This window comes from Haliotis asinina, chromosome 13 (genome assembly GCF_037392515.1).
Source record: "Haliotis asinina isolate JCU_RB_2024 chromosome 13, JCU_Hal_asi_v2, whole genome shotgun sequence".
Taxonomy (NCBI): domain Eukaryota; kingdom Metazoa; phylum Mollusca; class Gastropoda; order Lepetellida; family Haliotidae; genus Haliotis; species Haliotis asinina.
Genome location: NC_090292.1, coordinates 8054281 through 8072773, shown reverse-complemented (window position 1 = coordinate 8072773; position 18493 = coordinate 8054281). Strand labels below are relative to the sequence as shown.

Genomic DNA, 18493 nt, shown 5'->3' with positions numbered 1-18493 from the left:
GTGAGTGATAGTAGTTTTACGCCGCACTCAGCATTATTCCAGTTATATGGCAGACTTACAAAATAAGGACAGACAGTCCTGTGTGGATATGATAAAGAAACCGGGCCTAGATTTTCGAAGCTTTCATAGTGCTAAGATAGTCATAAGTGCCATACATTAACGTTAACTTACAACTATCGTAGCGCTAAGAGAGAAAATCTAGGCCCGGAGTCATGTGATAAATGGATTAACATTACTATGTTTCAACACAACATATTACAAATTAACCAAACTAACAGCACCATTTAAAGGGGCATTGATCCAGAGCAACTAACGTTTCACCCCAACTATTTTATGACATGATGCAGCTGCCACGTGGGCAGCACGTGCTTCCTCGACGTGAGATACACAGGGACATAGCAGCTGTCTACCTTGGTAGATTTTTTAATCAATCAGGTTTGTTGAAATAAACCCCACTCACTGTTTACACTGATGTACATATTTTTACGAATATGATGTGGCTCTACCCACTTACAATGTCGTGTGAGAACAACAGTAAATAACAGAAAAAGGGTTTACTGGATAAACACTGATTATATGCCATTTAATACATTTGAATAATTTATGGATATATGACATGCTGCGGTTTAACAGTTGCAAATCATGAATGGATTGTCAAGTATTTAGTTCATATTCATGGTATAAAAATTTAAGGCCATGAATTACGTGGTTACATTGTTATACATGCATACCTTTACCAAACAATGCCTTAGTATTTGAAATTAATACTTCATAACAAATTATTACTAAAAAGGAGTAATTTACTATCAGTCAAATGTTTGATGTAAATGTAGGCACTTACTTCAGTCAGCTGTTCTAAACTAGTCAATAGTCCATACTCTTTTAGGTACTATTTACATATGAACAGATGGATTGTAAAACAACTTTGTTACTTTGAAAAGATTTTTGTCATAAGTTCAACAAATGATGAAACACAGTGAAAACTGGCGAATTCTTAACAAAACTTAAAACCAAAACGCAGCTGTCCATATGCACGGCATCTGTACGTGCTTTTACAGAGAGATGATGCATGATTCTCAAGTAATTCATCTACATAATGTTGCAGTTGGTTCCCCTGGTTAGTGGAGAAAACAATCTTCAATGTAATCACATATATATTGTTACTGAAGACCATACTCACTTGCCAGTTACTGGGTAGTAACGATAGGAGTGTGTGTCATGTAGTAGAAACAGGTCATTCAGTAACAACAGGTCTATGTTGTGTAGTAAGAACAAGTGTCTGTCATATAGCAACAAAGGTGTGTGTCGTGTAGTAACAAGAGGTATATGTTGTATAGTAACAAAGGGGGTATGTCGTGTAGTGACAGCAGGTGTATGTCCAAGGTAAGAACAGGTGTATCTCATGTAGTAACAACGGGTGTATGTCATGTAGTAACAACAGGTGTGTGTCATATAGTAACAAAGGTGTGTGTCGTGTAGTAACAAGAGGTATATGTTGTATAGTAACAAAGGGGGTATGTCGTGTAGTGACAGCAGGTGTATGTCCTAGGTAAGAACAGGTGTATCTCATGTAGTAACAATGGGTGTATGTCATGTAGTAACAACAGGTGTATGCGGTGTAGTAACAACAGGTATATGTCATATAGTAACAACAGGTGGATGTCATGTAGTAACAACAGGTGTATGGTGTGTAGTAACAACAGGTGTATGTCGTGTAGTAACAAAGGTGTATGACATGTAGTAACAACAGGTGGATGTCGTGTAGTAACAACAGGTGTATGTCGTATAGTAACAAAGGTGTATGACGTGTGGTAACAAACAGTGTATGTCATATATTATCAAAGGTGTATGTCATGTTATAACAACAGGTGTATGTTGTGTAGTGACAACAAGTGTGTCGTATAGTAACAAAGGTGTATCTCATTTGTAACAAAGGCTTATGTGATGTAGTAACAACTGATGTATGCCATGTAGTGGCAGCAGGTGTATGTCGTGTAGTAACTACAGGTATATGTCGTGTAGTAACAACAGGTGTATGTCGTGTAGTAACAAAGGTGTATGACGTGTAGTGACAACAGGTGGATGTTTTGTAGTGACAACAGGTGTATGTCGTATAGTAACTACAGGTGTATGGCATGTACTAACAACAGGTTTATGTCGTCTAGTAAGAATAGCTGTATGTCGTATAGTAATAAAGGTGTATGTCATGTAGTAACAAACAGTGTATGTCATATATTATCAAAGGTGTATGTCATGTTATAACAACAGGTGTATGTTGTGTAGTGACAACAAGTGTGTCGTATAGTAACAAAGGTGTATCTCATTTGTAACAAAGGCTTATGTGATGTAGTAACAACTGATGTATGCCATGTAGTGGCAGCAGGTGTATGCTATATAGTAAGAAAAGGTGGATGTCATGTAGTAACAACAGGTGTATGGTGTGTAGTAACAACAGGTGTATGTCGTGTAGTAACAAAGGTGTATGACATGTAGTAACAACAGGTGGATGTTGTGTAGTGACAACAGGTGTATGTCGTGTAGTAACAAAGGTGTATGACGTGTGGCAACAACAGGTGGATGTTGTGTAGTGACAACAGGTGTATGTCGTGTAGTAACTACAGGTATATGTCGTGTAGTAACAACAGGTGTATGTCGTGTAGTAACAAAGGTGTATGACGTGTAGTAACAACAGGTGGATGTTTTGTAGTGACAACAGGTGTATGTCGTATAGTAACTACAGGTGTATGACGTGTGGCAACAACAGGTGGATGTTGTGTAGTGACAACAGGTGTATGTCGTGTAGTAACTACAGGTATATGTCGTGTAGTAACAACAGGTGTATGTCGTGTAGTAACAAAGGTGTATGACGTGTAGTAACAACAGGTGGATGTTTTGTAGTGACAACAGGTGTATGTCGTATAGTAACTACAGGTGTATGTCATGTAGTAACTACAGGTGTATGTCGTGTAGTAACAACAAGTGTCTGTCGTATAGTAACAAAGGTGTATGACGTGTAGTAACAAACAGTGTATGTCATGAGATGACAACAGGTGTATGTCATGTAGTAACAACAGGTGTATGTCATGTAGTAACAACAGGTGTATATCATGTATTAGGAATAGGTGTATGTGGTATAGTAACAAAGGTGTATGGCGTGTAGTAACAAACAGTGTATGTCATGAGATGACAACAGGTGTATGTCATGTAGTAACAACAGGTGTATGTCATGTAGTAACAACAGGTGTATATCATGTATTAGGAATAGGTGTATGTGGTATAGTAACAAAGGTGTATGGCGTGTAGTAACAAACAGTGTATGTCATGAGATGACAACAGGTGTATGTCATGTAGTAACAACAGGTGTATGTCATGTAGTAACAACAGGTGTATATCATGTATTAGGAATAGGTGTATGTGGTATAGTAACAAAGGTGTATGGCGTGTAGTAACAAACAGTGTATGTCATGAGATGACAACAGGTGTATGTCATGTAGTAACAACAGGTGTATATCATGTATTAGGAATAGGTGTATGTGGTATAGTAACAAAGGTGTATGTTGTAGCGTAGCAACAGGTGTATGTCGTGTAGTAGGAATTGGTGTATGTCGTATAGGAACAGAGGTGTATGTCATGCAGTAACAACAGGTGTATGTTGTCTAGTGACAACAGGTGTATGTCATGTAATAACAACAGGTGTATGTTGTGTAGTAACAACAGGTGTATGTCACGGTCAAGCATATTCTGCTTGACTGTGTTGAATTCTCCATCACAAGGGATAAGTATTTCACAGTTAAAACAATTAAGGATCTTTTTACCAGCGTTAGTTCTCATTTAGTTATTGCTTTTTTAAAAGAAATTGATATTTTGGTTGAATTTTTAATAATATGTTCTGTAAATAGGTGTATTTTGATTATTGGTAGTTTGGATTAGTAACTTAAATTGTTGGTGGTTGTACCCTCAAAGGGGGTTGAAGTATTGTACAATTATTGTCCTCCTGAGAGGGTACGTAACTCCAAAAACCTCCAGGTCTCTGTGAACTTTCCTGGCTTTTTAAACGTAGAATTCTTGTTATTTTAATTTTGGCTAACTTTTCCTGCAATCGCCAGCAGCTGAAGGGATGTTGAAAGTCCTACTGGGGTCCATGTAGGTAGCAAAGGTACTGTAAGTCCCCATGGTCCCTAGTGTGGTGATCCATAGCCTGTTTTTATATTGTAGTGTCTAAATAGGGATATTAGCTTTAACTTGCCCTGCTAGTTTTTATTCAAGTTGTGACATTCTAGTTGTTTTACTGTTCTTCATTGACAGATTTTACCACATGCATATATTTCATTTAAATGTTAAATGTTCTCGTCACGATATGGCTGAGATATTGTCGATGTGACGTTAAATTTTAACTCACTCACTCACAGGTGTATGCGGTGTAGTGACAGCAGGTGTATGCCATATAGTAAGAACAGGTGTATGCCATGTAGTCACAAAGGTGTATGTCATGTAGTAACAACAGGTGTATGGCGTGTAGTAACAAAGGTGTATGCCACGTAGTAACAACTGGTGTATGTCGTGTAGCAACAACAGGTGTATGTCATGTAGTAACAACAAGTGTATGGCGTGTAGTAACATAGGTGTACGTCATGTAGTAACAACAGGTGTATGGCGTGTAGTAACAAAGGTGTATGCCACGTAGTAACAACTGGTGTATGTCGTGTAGCAACAACAGGTGTATGTCATGTAGTAACAACAAGTGTATGGCGTGTAGTAACATAGGTGTACGTCATGTAGTAACAACAGGTGTATGGCGTGTATTAACAAACGGTGTATGCCATGTAGTAACAGTGTAGCAACAATAGGTCACAAACAGTAATTGAGTCATTCCTAAAAGTATGCTGTTACTGCCGGCGAAGTCTTGAAATAGACTCACACACTCACCAAGGTGAGACCAGTAAATCTGGGGTCGTATGGGTCTCTAAACTACTCTTGACTTGGCGACAATAGGTCAGACTTTACTGGTTGATCAATTGTACAGAATGTACTAGATCTAGTAGTTGATCTCCATCCTGATCATCGTATACTTGCCACAATATCTGTATATGTAGATGACAAGGACACAGCATCGGGTTATAGATACAAGCACGACGACTCACTTGGTGTATGCATTAATGGGTTTTTTTTATCTCGTCACATACAGGGTATGTAGCCTTATCATCTCATTGCAGAATAACTGCCTGCAAGATGGTAGGCTTATCTACGTTACACTTTGGTCAAACCTTTCATGGACAAGCAACAGAAGACGACTTTGTAAGTAGTGTGCATCTAACAGACATACACAACCGAACACTGTGACATATTGTCCGGAGTGTAAAGCAATCCGGATTAGACGACTTTCTTCCGTTACCGTAGACACTACCACGATAAATTACCGTATATTATGATGGATAAGCGAAATAAACAAACAAACAAAAAACCAAAAAAAAAAAAAAACAAACTAAAAAAAAAACAAACACAAAAATAAAAAAAAGTCAGCAGAGGGTGGACGGCTTATCTATGAGTTACACTTTCGTCTGACTTCGTGAATAAATAACAGAAGACCTCTTTCACTTATAAATGAACACTAGTATTGACATGAAATTTGTATGTTGCAAATCCATGCCTCACTACAATAACTGTGATGTATGGTGACAAAAGCTAGTGACTGTACATGGCATCGTCTATATTAGAATATGAATTAGGATCATGCTGTCGTAATAATCGTGCAAGCTGGATGTTGTGGGGTCGGTAAAAGTCGTCAAGGAGACGACGTGTCTCGTTCATTGCCTGGAACTTCTGTTTTCTGCCGTTCATGTCGCTCTTGTGGATTATTTCTTTTAGCTCTGATCGTGACACATGGCCTGAAGAAAAAGTACGTTCAACTCACAATAGAAATAAACACGTCGTTGATAGTATTAAAGGTAGGCACTCTTTGAAATTCTGGAGAGACACTAAATGGATGTAGTGAAACACAAACTAAAGTACCAACGTTATGAGACTGTATTCCTGCTTAATCTGGTGGTGGAATACACAGATCTCATATCGTCATTACAATGTAAATTAGATTTTCCCTACCACAGCTACGACGTTGTACAGGCCATGTCATCACGGAGTCACCATGACCCACACATACTATCAGAATACTATCACAGCGTGGAAGCCCTGTCCACACGAAATGTGGAGCTGCCCCCCAAACAACTGCATTTCCTCGATGACCAGTGAAAGAAGACCACTTGACACGAGAGAAAAAGTAAGCTTTCCCTCACATTTTCATTATTTTGTGAGCAACAGCATGAGCATCGATCTACGCAGTTGGGAACCGATGGCATGTGTCAGCCAATCTTACGACAAGACAGTGCATGTTTGCAGCGTAATGACGTGCCATGAAACTTGCATTGTGCAAGTCGCGAGTACCTTCGTGGTCATGTGCAGCATGATATCTGGTCTCATTGTGTTGAGTGTGTTTGAGTGAAGTTTTCGTGTACCTTTACATGTGGAGTCACATGTTCAAATCCAACCTACGAAGAAATCGTACATACTTGGTTGCGTAACCTTTTCCAACAGTATATATGCTTTAGTTTGATATGTTTATGGTTTCAGGTAATTTTTAAGTCGAAAGAGTCGCACATATCCTTCAATACTAGTCGTTTGTTGTCAAGCACACCAAAAACATAAAAAACAGAAACAGACTGGGTTCCGTACTATTGCGCAACGTAATACAATAACCAGTACAAAGTTTTTAGACCAACTCATTCAGCTGGAAATATAAATATTAATCAGTATTATTTGACACATATACATCTAATCACTTGTATATTGCATATACATCTAATCACTTGTATATTGCATATACATCTAATCACTTGTATATTGCATATACATCTAATCACTTGTATATTGCATATACATCTAATCACTTGTATATTGCATATACATCTAATCACTTGTATATTGCATATACATCTAATATTGCACCTCTATACTTCTTATATTCCGCCGTGCTCTGACAAACGAGGAACTGGATATCGGGAAGATCTCAAAACTCGCCTGCTACAAAAGTTTGGCGCTCTTGTACGGCCTTGATAGGATATCGATCACATTCTGCGTTACAAAAGTAAGCGCACATGACAGGTGTAACCAGTGAGCCAGATGAATTGTGAATAATTTTACACACGGGCAGCCTGTGAGATCCCAGTTATTGTCACCTGAACCTAATAACTATTAAGATACTACTTTTTAAAAGTTTAAAATTAAAGTTCATTCTCCTTTGAAACAAGGCATCGGTATTTCGTGTAACTTTAGTTCTTTGTAGTGTCTCATTTCACATCACGCGAGAAAATTAGGATTGGCTGTAAAGTAGGTCATTGTGCGAATTATTTCACGAGACTCATGTCTTGGTTTGACCTCTGCCACACATGTATGCCGTTCTACAAGTTTTCATTGGCCTCAGACTGCATGTCAAAGGGATCCACTACCGTTTCCATTGCCAAGTCAGGGTATCAACAACAGTGGGATTTTGACAGTTAATGTTCTAGAATCCATGCATTACATGGACATGGATGTGAACATTCAAAGCAATGGACAGTTTCAACGCAACTCCATATAAAATGTACAGTTTGATTTTCCGACAATAATTAAAGAATTACCGGCGCATTATGCCTACACAGTGAGAGGAGATATAAAACAACTATAGCTAAAAACTGACAGCTAAAAAGGCGCTTCTGTTGATGAGGATATCACATTTCGTGTTGCAACGATCATCTTCAGCGATCTAGTTTCGACCCTCAGGAGGGTGCCCTCGCTTAACGCACAGTTGCAATAAACATAGGGGTGTCAAGCTATACAGGCAGATCTGTACATTTCTAGACCCCTCTGCCAAATGACAAGACCTGATATACTTGCAAAATAATGAAAATATGAGGGAAAACTTACTTTTTTCTCGCGTCACGTGTTCTTCTTTCACTGGCCATTGAGGAAATAGAGTTGACTTAGGGGCAACTCCACATTTCGTGTGGACAGCGCTTCCAGCCTGTGGCTATTGTTCCGTGATCTACCAAAATATTTCTGATCGTGGTGTGTTTCAGTCAACTTAAAACAATTTTGTCTTACTCAGACCCAGAAAGTCAAATATCCTTGTAAAAGCTCTGTAAAGGTCTCCACGTATGTCTTCCAGTCTGACGACTAAGATCTGATCTGCTGGAAACACTTTCATCCAATCTCTGATGAACACATGGTACAGGCCGACCCGAACCTGGCAATGACATGAATACTATGTGCAAGTGTGCGGAAGTCAACGTGATTCCTAATGTGCAGGTCTAGCACAGAACACGTTCCTAACATACGTTCCCAACATACATTACCAACATATGTTCCCAACATACGTTCCCAACATACGTTACCAACATACGTGACTAAGCGGGTACATACGAGGGGATATCAGAAAATTGTTTCAGCCTTGCATATTTATAGCAAATAGTAATGGGCGGGGCACCTAACGTATACTAGTGTCCTAGCTACATATTCCCGGTAGGATCACATAGCTGGATGCATTTCTTCACTGGCAGTGCCTTGTAGAAGAGATATACCCCCCTAATGAATGTGAAAAATGGACAAGGTTAAATATAGAGCAGTAATAACATTTCTGGTCCTGGAAGGCAACACGGCCAAGCAGGTTGAAGAGCAACTCACTGCTGTTTACAAGGAGTCGCCCCCTTCTGCTGCAACCATCAAACGTTGGGTGAATTCAGCGAGGAAGAGAGAGTTTAGACGATGAACCATGTCCAGGACGAACCTCAACCAGTACCACCCAAACAAACACTGACACTGTCCATCAACTAGTGATGGGAAATCGTCGTACCACCCTGCACGAGCTAGAAGATGCAACCGGGCTCTCATATGGATCCATTCACAGCATACTCCATGAGAATCTCTTCATGTCCAAAGTGTGTGCAAGATGGGTCCCAGGAATGCTTCCTGATGACATAAACCTTTCACGGGTCAACATCAGATGCTCGTTACCATGCCAACCCAGAAGACTTTCACTTTAGAATTGTAACCTGTGATGAAACCTGGCTTCATCATTATGACCATGAGAGCAAGCAGGAGTCAATGGAATGGTAACCATGGGCAAAGAAGTTCAAATCGACCAGGTCCACAAAGAAGGTTATGGCAACTAGTTTTTGGGACAGTAAAGGTGTTATCCACATCGACTACTTGCCTCATCGTACGACAATGAATGGTGAGTACTATGCTAACCATCTGAAGCAGGTACGCCAGTCCATTAAAGAGAAGCGGCGAGGAAAGATCCGGCGAGGGATTCTTCTTCACCAGTAGAGCTGCAATGGAAACTGCGCGCGAGTGCGGGTACGAAATTTATTTTACCTCAGCCTCTCTATTCACCAGACCTAGCCCCTAGCGACTTCTATCGCTTTCCTCGATTGAAAAAAACACATCCGGGGCCAGGCATTTCAGGATGATGATGATGAGCTTATCGCTGCTGTGGAGGGTGCTTGGGGGGACCAAGATGTGGAGTTCTTCAGATCAGGAATCAGCAATTGGCAAAACAGATGGGAGAAGTGTGTGAAGTTGGAAAGGGACTATGTTGAAAAATAAAGCAGTAAGAATTCCAAAATCAGGGCGAGGCTCAAAACCTTTTCATATCTCCTCGTATGCACCATACGCACCTGGCAAATCAAGTAAGTGAGTGAATGAGGCTAGTTGTACACCGCCTTTAGCAATATTGAGACAAAATCACAACTGGACCCACCAGAAATGTACCCATGAGGGGAATCGAACTCGAGTCTCTGGCGAACGCTTTAACCACTAGGCTACCCCATCAGCCCTGTCCGAAACAGGATCTCATTCATGAAGGCACACTTTGCCTAATTTACACGTAACGAAACTCCTGTGTGGCACAATCTGCCAGCCAAAGTAATTCCTTAAGAGACAAATTATTTACAATATGAAACTTTGTCATAAATACACTCTACCGTAATCGCAGAGGCAATCTCAGAGTCGATGTCATACAAAACCTCAAGGAGTGCTTTGAACAGCAGTCTTCAAATGTTGCTAAGTCATGGACCGTTCTCGCATGGAAGCTCTCTGTCGTTATGTCACCAGGGGTGAGGAAGGTGTACATAGAAATCATCCTGAAGTAAGGATTTGACAGTAACCCTTTATGCGTTGAACAAAGCAATACATGTACATACCGTAGTGTGAGAGGGAATCGCCTGACACCCGCCTCCCCTGAGGCAGTACTGTTTTGTATTGAGAAACGGTCATCCCAGATATAATACGTTACATTTGTCCACTTCTAGTGAGTGAGTGAATTACGTTTTACGCCGCACTCAGCAATATTCCAGCTATTTGGGGGCGCAATTGAGAACCGATGATATGTGTATATGTGATGTGATATCTGCAAGCTTGACCACCTGATCCGGTTAGTCTCCTCTAAAGACAGTCATGGTCGCCTTTAATGGCAAGAATGGGTTACTGAAGACTTCTACCCCGGACCTTCACGGGTCTTGTTCACTTCTAAAGTTGAGTGTCTTTTCAACAATGGGAGCCGTTGCTATTTGATTTGTCAGTGGGTAGCTCGTCAGAACTACTAACTTTCTAGTCACTCAGTCTTTGCTGAAACTGCGATTGCTGGTATCCTAGATGGGACTCCAAAACAAATAATTGTCCTGTAAAGTAATTGAATATATTGCAAAAATACATAGACAATGTGTCTTCGAGACTACACAGTTAAATATCATCATAAAGTCAAAGATATCATAATAATAAATCCTTACATAAAAATCATTTACAGTAATTTTCTGATGACAATTATGACTTTAGCGAAGGGGTTGAGATGGTGGATGTAGTGCGGGATGAGGACACGAGGCTCTGTGCAGTTATAGTTCCAGGGGAGGTAAAGCCAGTTACAGGACCCTCACCTTGCAAAAGGTCAGTAAACATTTTCAATGTCTTAATGGCTCACTGTGGGAGCTTACATAGTCAGAGATGGCACCTCCTTGTGGTGGGTGCTGGGCAGCGCTAATATGAGGACCGGGGCCAGCCTTCTGTGTGACGTCCACCAAACCCCATTGCTGGTTGTAAGACCGAATTTGGCAACCTGTTTGCAGTGATTTGCACCCTGTGTAGGCGAAGGAAGGGAGTCAGGTTGTTGTGGGCACGTGTTCAAGAAACAGTGTTCCTTTGTGGACGATGAGATTTATCTCTTGGGGGTGAGTTTAGTTTTACATCGCAATATTCCAGCTATATGGCGGCGATCTGTAAATAATCGAGTCTGGTCCAGACAATCCAGTGACCAACAACATGAGCGTTTGGGCAATTTGGAACCGATGACATGTGTCAAGCAAGTCAGCGAGTTTGACCACCCAATCCCGTTAATTGCATAGTCGCCGTTCAAATGATCTCTCAGGAGTATACTAATATTTTGTTGTGCATCGCATAAACTGTGTAAAGCTATTATGTTGTTTGGGAGATCACTTTCATGCTCGAAGTATGGTTCAACATCTGTCAATAAATTGTATTTCCTTATGTTTTATACTTATTATAAGAGAACAAAACATCCTATGTTAAATATTGTTTCATTAATGTCACCAACATATATTGTTCAACAGAAGAAAACAGCATTGTTTCCCCAAAGTTATGTTTCCTGTTGAGCAGTCCTGTATTGTAGACAATGATATCTAGCGCACTATGTGTTTTTGTATCCTAGCACGATGGGTCATGAGGGACTCCTAAATGCATATGAACTGGTCACTTGTCATTTGAATTAGGAGACTGTAATCTTGTGTTTATTCAGAATCATAGAAAATCATGGGCTTGTCTGTGTTCTATTTTTTCTGGTTTAAAAGGGTAATGTGTAATCTGCCGCACTTAATGCAGCACAAAATTTCTTCCACCGAATTTGTTGACCAAATCTGACACACTGCATTAAATTCATCCACGTTTTGAAGTAAGAGTGGGTTGATTTCAACACCACTTTGAGTTATACTACAGGTATATCCCGGCGTGGCACCTAAGCTGAAACGAAATGACTCGAAGGCTGCTCATTTTCTGGAACGTGTTAATATTTGCCAACAGCCTGGACTTTGTGTGTATGTGTGGGTTGAAGTGTGTGAGCTCTATGGAGAAAGACCAGATAGGACTGGGCAGCTTACTAGTTTAGCAGCCGGACAAGGTTAGGAGTCAAAGCCTCACCCCGTCCTCTCGGAATTTTGTAATTATCTATACCAGTTATGTAGAAAGGTAGAACGTGACATTTGAAATGGCGAATCCGGCTTCCTAATGTCTGGTGTAAGATAACCTTATTCAGTCTTTTCATATACAATATTTTGTCAGCAAACAATGAAGAGCTCCTCTTCTTTAATTATGCAATTCTTCTGTTGTGTCTGACGAAGGGAGTTTTGTCTTCCTTACTGTAAACATCAAAGATGGCCACTCTAGAAAAGTGGTAACGTGCGTTTACCTGCTAGTACCTGCATACCCAAAGTAAATCAAGGTGGTGATAAAGCATTGCATCTGCATGTCATCAATAGGATACCATCGGATAACTCGAAACATTTTCCAAGGCTCCTTCTGCTTCGACACAACAGTGCTGAACAGTAAGGTAATGCAAGTTAAACCGACCTGTATCATCAAGACACATACCTGTGATGATAGGGTGGAACTTTTGGCCTGTAACGGAATCAGTGGATGATTTCGACTGTATCACTCTGGCAGCTGGCAAGAAATAGTCCAAGTAATTTTGGTAACTTGTGTGTTCTGAAAATTAAGAAGATAACGTTAGCCCTATGTGTTTGATTATCTTAAAGCAGGATGTAATAAATAATGTGTTGTATAAGGACGTAGTTGCACCATACTGATTTCTGAGGTGTACGGTGAAATCTTTGGTATGACGAACCTAGAGCATGCATAACTGATATTTGAGGTTTGACGAAATACACCAACGACATAAACAAGGGAATGATAACCTGTTTGTTATTTTACATTTACCAACCTGAACTCTTATCTTAACTTAACAATTTAAGAAACAGCGGAACTAACCTTTAAACCTTCTTCTTGCAAACCACTGAGGCTCTTTTCTAACACCCATGGCAGCTTCCGGATGACCGACGATGGTAGTGAAGGTTAAGGTCGATCCACATTTGGGAAACCCAATTTGATAAAAGTACGAAAGGCAAACCAGCTTGTTGTCCTGCTTCCAACATGGATTCTTATAGTTAGAGAGGAATGCAGGTGTCTTCTGAATCATAATGAGAACTATTTTAGATAGTGAGTGAGTGAGTGAGTGAGTTGGGTTTTACGTCGCTTTCAGCAATAGTCCAGCAATATAACGACGGGGGACTCCTGAAGTGAGCTTCACACATTGTACCCATGTGGGGAATCAAACCCAGATCTTCAGCGTGACGAGCGAATGCCTTAACCACTAGGCTACCTCACCGCCCTAAAGTAGAGGGACCGACTGCTTGAGAGAACACTGGAATTGGCATACTTGCAAACCAACAAAATGCTCTGGCATATTGCAGCATACTTTGCAAAGAAACAATGTTGAACAAGCACGTTAATGGCGTCTGCCAAATTTCAGTGTATGCACGTGCAAACAGTGCAGTATTTAATGCATGTTGATGTCTACTCATTACAGTAAATGTCACCTAAATACATTCCTACATAATCTGCATCAACATCATTCAGCTTGTGCTTTGCTAAATATACGATATCGAGTTTGGATGTGTAGTTTGTGCATGTCTTATATGCTGCAGACGCTGTGTTTCTGTCATTGTTCTGTTTATGAGTGAAGGAAATGACCTCCTCAAAAGTATTTTCTGAGGATAAAAATTCTAGTATATAAACACTTACAACTCGAAATAAGTCGAAGATTTCATATCTCTTCCTTGTTGCATCGTCAAGTGGAGGTGAATTTTCGTTGCCAGGGCAAGCCAAGCTAATGGTCTGGTGTAAAATGTTCACTGTATCTGTCGGAATGATTACACGGTCCCTGGTCCCTCTCAGACTAATTGAACGGTTCTTGGTATCCGTCTGATTGATGGTGCAGCCTTTGGCATCGGTATTTGTTCCCGTTTGAGGATACGTCTTGTTGGTCTAGCTGAAGGTGTTGGTCCAATATTTGTTTGTAACAGAAGCAAAGCGTCGCCAGAAGTGAATGTCCAGGAACACTCCGGTCAGAAAAAAAGTTGCTGCCAGTGTGAAAACTGCAACTATCCTCTTCCACATAGTCTGGAAGTGTATGGGTGGATTAGAAGGGTCAACTGTAACAATGACACTCACAATAAGTTTCACTTTATTCTGAACTATTCCATAAAATGGAGGGATCTATCCCATCTACACCAATTGTTGTGATTAGAAACTTCTACTCCGGCCACTTGCGAAAAACAAAGATTAACAACCCCAGTCAACGAAAACAAAATTAATACACAGAACATATTTCAATGAAACCGGCTTCATTTCGTTTCCACTTTCAAAAGTTTATGGTTGCACTCAGCAATATTTCAGCTGGTAATTGAGTCTGGAGTAGAGAATTCAGTGATCAACAGCATGAGCTTCGATCTACTCAAATATTGCTGCTTTACATAGACCGATATGGCCTTCACAGGAAGTAATGTGTTAAGTAACAGGGATATTCTACATTAAAAAAAATACTTTACGGAAACATACACATGAAAGGAACTGTTCCAGAATAGCAACAATTGTTAAGTGGTATTCAGAATGTTTGGAAAACGTACTAGTCTCCTGTGGTAGTCTTCAATGACATCAAGAACAGTAGTCAGAAGGTACTAGAACGTACTAGTCTCCTGTGGTAGTCTTCAATGACATCAAGAACAGTAGTCAGAAGGTACTAGAACGTACTAGTCTCCTGTGGTAGTCTTCAAGGACATCAAGAACAGTAGTCAGAAGGTACTAGAACGTACTAGTCTCCTGTGGTAGTCTTCAATGACATCAAGAACAGTAGTCAGAAGGTACTAGAACGTACTAGTCTCCTGTGGTAGTCTTCAATGACATCAAGAACAGTAGTCAGAAGGTACTAGAACGTACTAGTCTCCTGTGGTAGTCTTCAAGGACATCAAGAACAGTAGTCAGAAGGTACTAGAACGTACTAGTCTCCTGTGGTAGTCTTCAATGACATCAAGAACAGTAGTGAGAAGGTACTAGAACGTACTAGTCTCCTGTGGTAGTCTTCAATGACATCAAGAACAGTAGTCAGAAGGTACTAGAACGTACTAGTCTCCTGTGGTAGTCTTCAATGACATCAAGAACAGTAGTCAGAAGGTACTAGAACGTACTAGTCTCCTGTGGTAGTCTTCAATGACATCAAGAACAGTAGTGAGAAGGTACTAGAACGTACTAGTCTCCTGTGGTAGTCTTCAATGACATCAAGAACAGTAGTCAGAAGGTACTAGAACGTACTAGTCTCCTGTGGTAGTCTTCAATGACATCAAGAACAGTAGTCAGAAGGTACTAGAACGTACTAGTCTCCTGTGGTAGTCTTCAATGACATCAAGAACAGTAGTCAGAAGGTACTAGAACGTACTAGTCTCCTGTGGTAGTCTTCAATGACATCAAGAACAGTAGTCAGAAGGTACTAGAACGTACTAGTCTCCTGTGGTAGTCTTCAATGACATCAAGAACAGTAGTCAGAAGGTACTAGAACGTACTAGTCTCCTGTGGTAGTCTTCAATGACATCCCATACAAATTATTCAAGGACAAAACTTGTTCCTATGTATGTACCATAATTTCCATGCTAATACTTTACATCATATACATAATAATGATAATAATAATAAGCATGGGTACATTTCTAAATTAATCAACTATTTTATATAAAATGTAGTGCCCACATGTAGTGCGTCGTCATAGCAATGTCACGTTACATCATGATGGGCCTCGCACAAGTACTGAAACGTTGTATTCATGAACAAAAATAGTGACTAAGTGAGATACGATTTTACATCGCATCGGCAATATGACATCCATGTAGCGATGAAAACAAGGTTATCAATTTGAAACATCCACCGACAAAGGGCAGTAGAAATAGATAGACTATCACAGATATGTAGATGTAGAGACGACGATGCATTATAAAAACAAGCAATAGACCGAAAACAACTGAAGGTAGATCACCATACTAGAGACCATGGGAACTTACAGTACCTTTCCTACCTAGCTGGATTCATATCATCCCTTCAGCCGCTAGCGCTTGAAGTCACATTTAGCCAAAATCAAAATGACAAAATTGCTACATTTAAAACAAGGCAAATTTAAATTTCCTTTTAATGTTTCCGGACTGAGGTGCCGTCTCTGGAGAACAATAATTCTATGCTGCTTCAAGCCCCTTGCTGATCTAAATTAAAATATTTATCTATCCTGAAAACATTTAACAAATCCTAATTCTTTAAACAACGCAATAATTGCATGAGAGCGTGTATTATTGAAAACACCCTTCATACATCGTGATTTGAAAACGTTGTCCCTTGTGAGGGAATATTCAATACAGTCAAGCAAGACATGCTTGACTGTGGTTCTTTAATCACAAGGGATACAAAACGGAGCATCCTCACCTTTCAATAGGTATTCGTGCGTATACCTTGTGTGGCCAATGTGACACTGTCGCATAATAACCTCTTCACATCTGGAATGCCAACCCAGGTTTGGTGTAAATTTTGTAGGGTTTTATTTCATGTAATTTATTAATACCTACTTGCGTGTCCCACTTCTTCTGCATCAGATCACGGATGTAAGTTCTAATGCTGGTGTTATAATCAGAATAAGGAATACGGAGTGGTGTCAAGCAAATAAATAAACAAATAAATAAATAAATAAAACTTAAAAAAAAGAAAACTCTCCATATGACTCTCCAGCAACTCAAAGTCCGGTGGCATGCAAAACCCGTACCCAAATCGCAACGACGACGTCGACGGACGGCGGGGAAATCCCCTGATACTTCCCGTTTTCCCCTTCGGTCGGTGTTCTCCAAAAGTCCGTGTAACTGAAGAACACATCGCTGTCGTCGATGCTCAAAATTTTGTTTCCGCTCATTTTGATGGTCATTTTCTTCACGATGGCGCGACATAGGTTCCCCATGACTTCTCATTTAGTGTTGCTGGATTCCAAACTAATCTGGAAGGACAGGCGAGCCGTCCCTGCAACGATGACCTCGTCCGCGTCTAGGTTGATAAAGCACACCAACAGCGTTTGGTTCTCGTCCGTCATGCTCGAATTGTTGGTGATCGTCACCAACTGACCTACGGATTTAACCGCCAGGGGTTCCCTCAACCGTTGGTAAGGACGTTTACGTTCATCCAGTTTTCTTTCGTATTTCGATGTCGTTTTTACATTAAAAATAAAAAAAAATATATGTTCAATAAATAAAATAATCATGTGTGAAGGTGGTTGTAGTGAATATGACAATATTCTGATGGGGGATTTGGGGGCGATGAAGACACCTTGATCAATGATGATGGTGTTGAGGACACGTCATTCACGAGCGAGCTCATGATTGATCAACTCTTAAAACAGATTGTGAACGATTATTGCCCCTATTTAAAACAAGACAAAAATTACGTCCAGCCACCGTTTTGACACTTTTACAAGTTTTTCATCGACAGGTAGGGCACACTGTGATTGAGATCGGAACCGAAGATCGACCTGATGAACAGACCTACGAGAAAGCCACTCGCTCTGTCGACTCAGGTCAGAAAACACAGCGTTCAATTCATTCAAGATTATATGACTCCAAAGCTGCTCAACAACAACCTAAACAACTTCCACCCATGTTCGAAGGAGCTTTGACAATTCCGAGGGTTACAAATACGCTGGGGTCACTCGCATAGGACTCTGAGGTGCCGACTTTGGCTTTGTATCCACTCTCGTTGCCGCCCTCCTTGTCCTGTGGTTAGAAATAGCTGCCGGGGTGTCGGGACTGTCAGGAAGCGCGCTTAAATTCATCTCATGTCGATGGCAAAAAGCCCTGAAGCATAATCAGATCCGAGGCCTGTCCTGGACAAGCTGAACACCTTTGACGATCACTTTCCAAAGCACTCACAGACAGTAAACTCTCCGAGGAGGAGTTCCATCTGACTTTAGACGAATATGGCAAGTACCAACACATGAAAAAAGACATTCGAACCGAGACTCATAAAATCCTCAAAGTCAGCGAAGATGAGAAACAAAAGGTCATTGATCAAGGTCGCCAACAAATCATTCAAGGCTTCCTGGCCAAGAACCAAGATCCTGTAAGAGATTCACATTAATCTGCTTTGCAGATGTCGTTGTAGATTAGCTTCCTATGCACATGCACCCACTATGTGTTCTGCTACTCTGCTGCCAGTTTAGTTACTCAATGGTAACTATCATGACGAGATCTATGACTGCCATTGACATCACTGGTTTGATTATCTTTGGCAACTAAACGGGTGATGACGCTGTGATGACGACTTATTT

The 18493-nt window shown here is 40.5% G+C and overlaps 1 protein-coding gene across 1 annotated transcript; it reads right to left on the bottom strand.

Annotated features, from left to right (window-relative positions):
* Positions 1 to 5682: 5682 nt before the first annotated feature.
* Positions 5683 to 17134, bottom strand: LOC137260404 (carbohydrate sulfotransferase 15-like). Its single transcript, XM_067798067.1, has 9 exons — positions 16946 to 17134; positions 13894 to 13986; positions 13081 to 13279; positions 12685 to 12798; positions 10833 to 10956; positions 10051 to 10172; positions 9280 to 9359; positions 8134 to 8275; positions 5683 to 5885 (listed from the first exon to the last, which is right to left on the bottom strand). Exons 1-9 carry the CDS (start codon positions 17132 to 17134, stop codon positions 5683 to 5685), a joined length of 1266 nt encoding a protein of 421 aa, XP_067654168.1.
* Positions 17135 to 18493: the final 1359 nt, after the last annotated feature.

Bases quoted from the DNA above. Each gene is read 5' to 3' on its own strand.
- LOC137260404 (XM_067798067.1), bottom strand. From the start codon at position 17,134: ATGGGGAACCTATGTCGCGCCATCGTGAAGAAAATGACCATCAAAATG. The intron at 10,957-12,684 runs GTATGTGTCTTG...TTGCAAGGTGAG, and splicing joins GTTCCACCCTATCATCACAG to GGTCCTGTAACTGGCTTTAC. The intron at 9,360-10,050 runs GTATGACATCGA...TTTCCATTGCAG, and splicing joins AAAGCACTCCTTGAGGTTTT to CTCTACTGGTGAAGAAGAAT.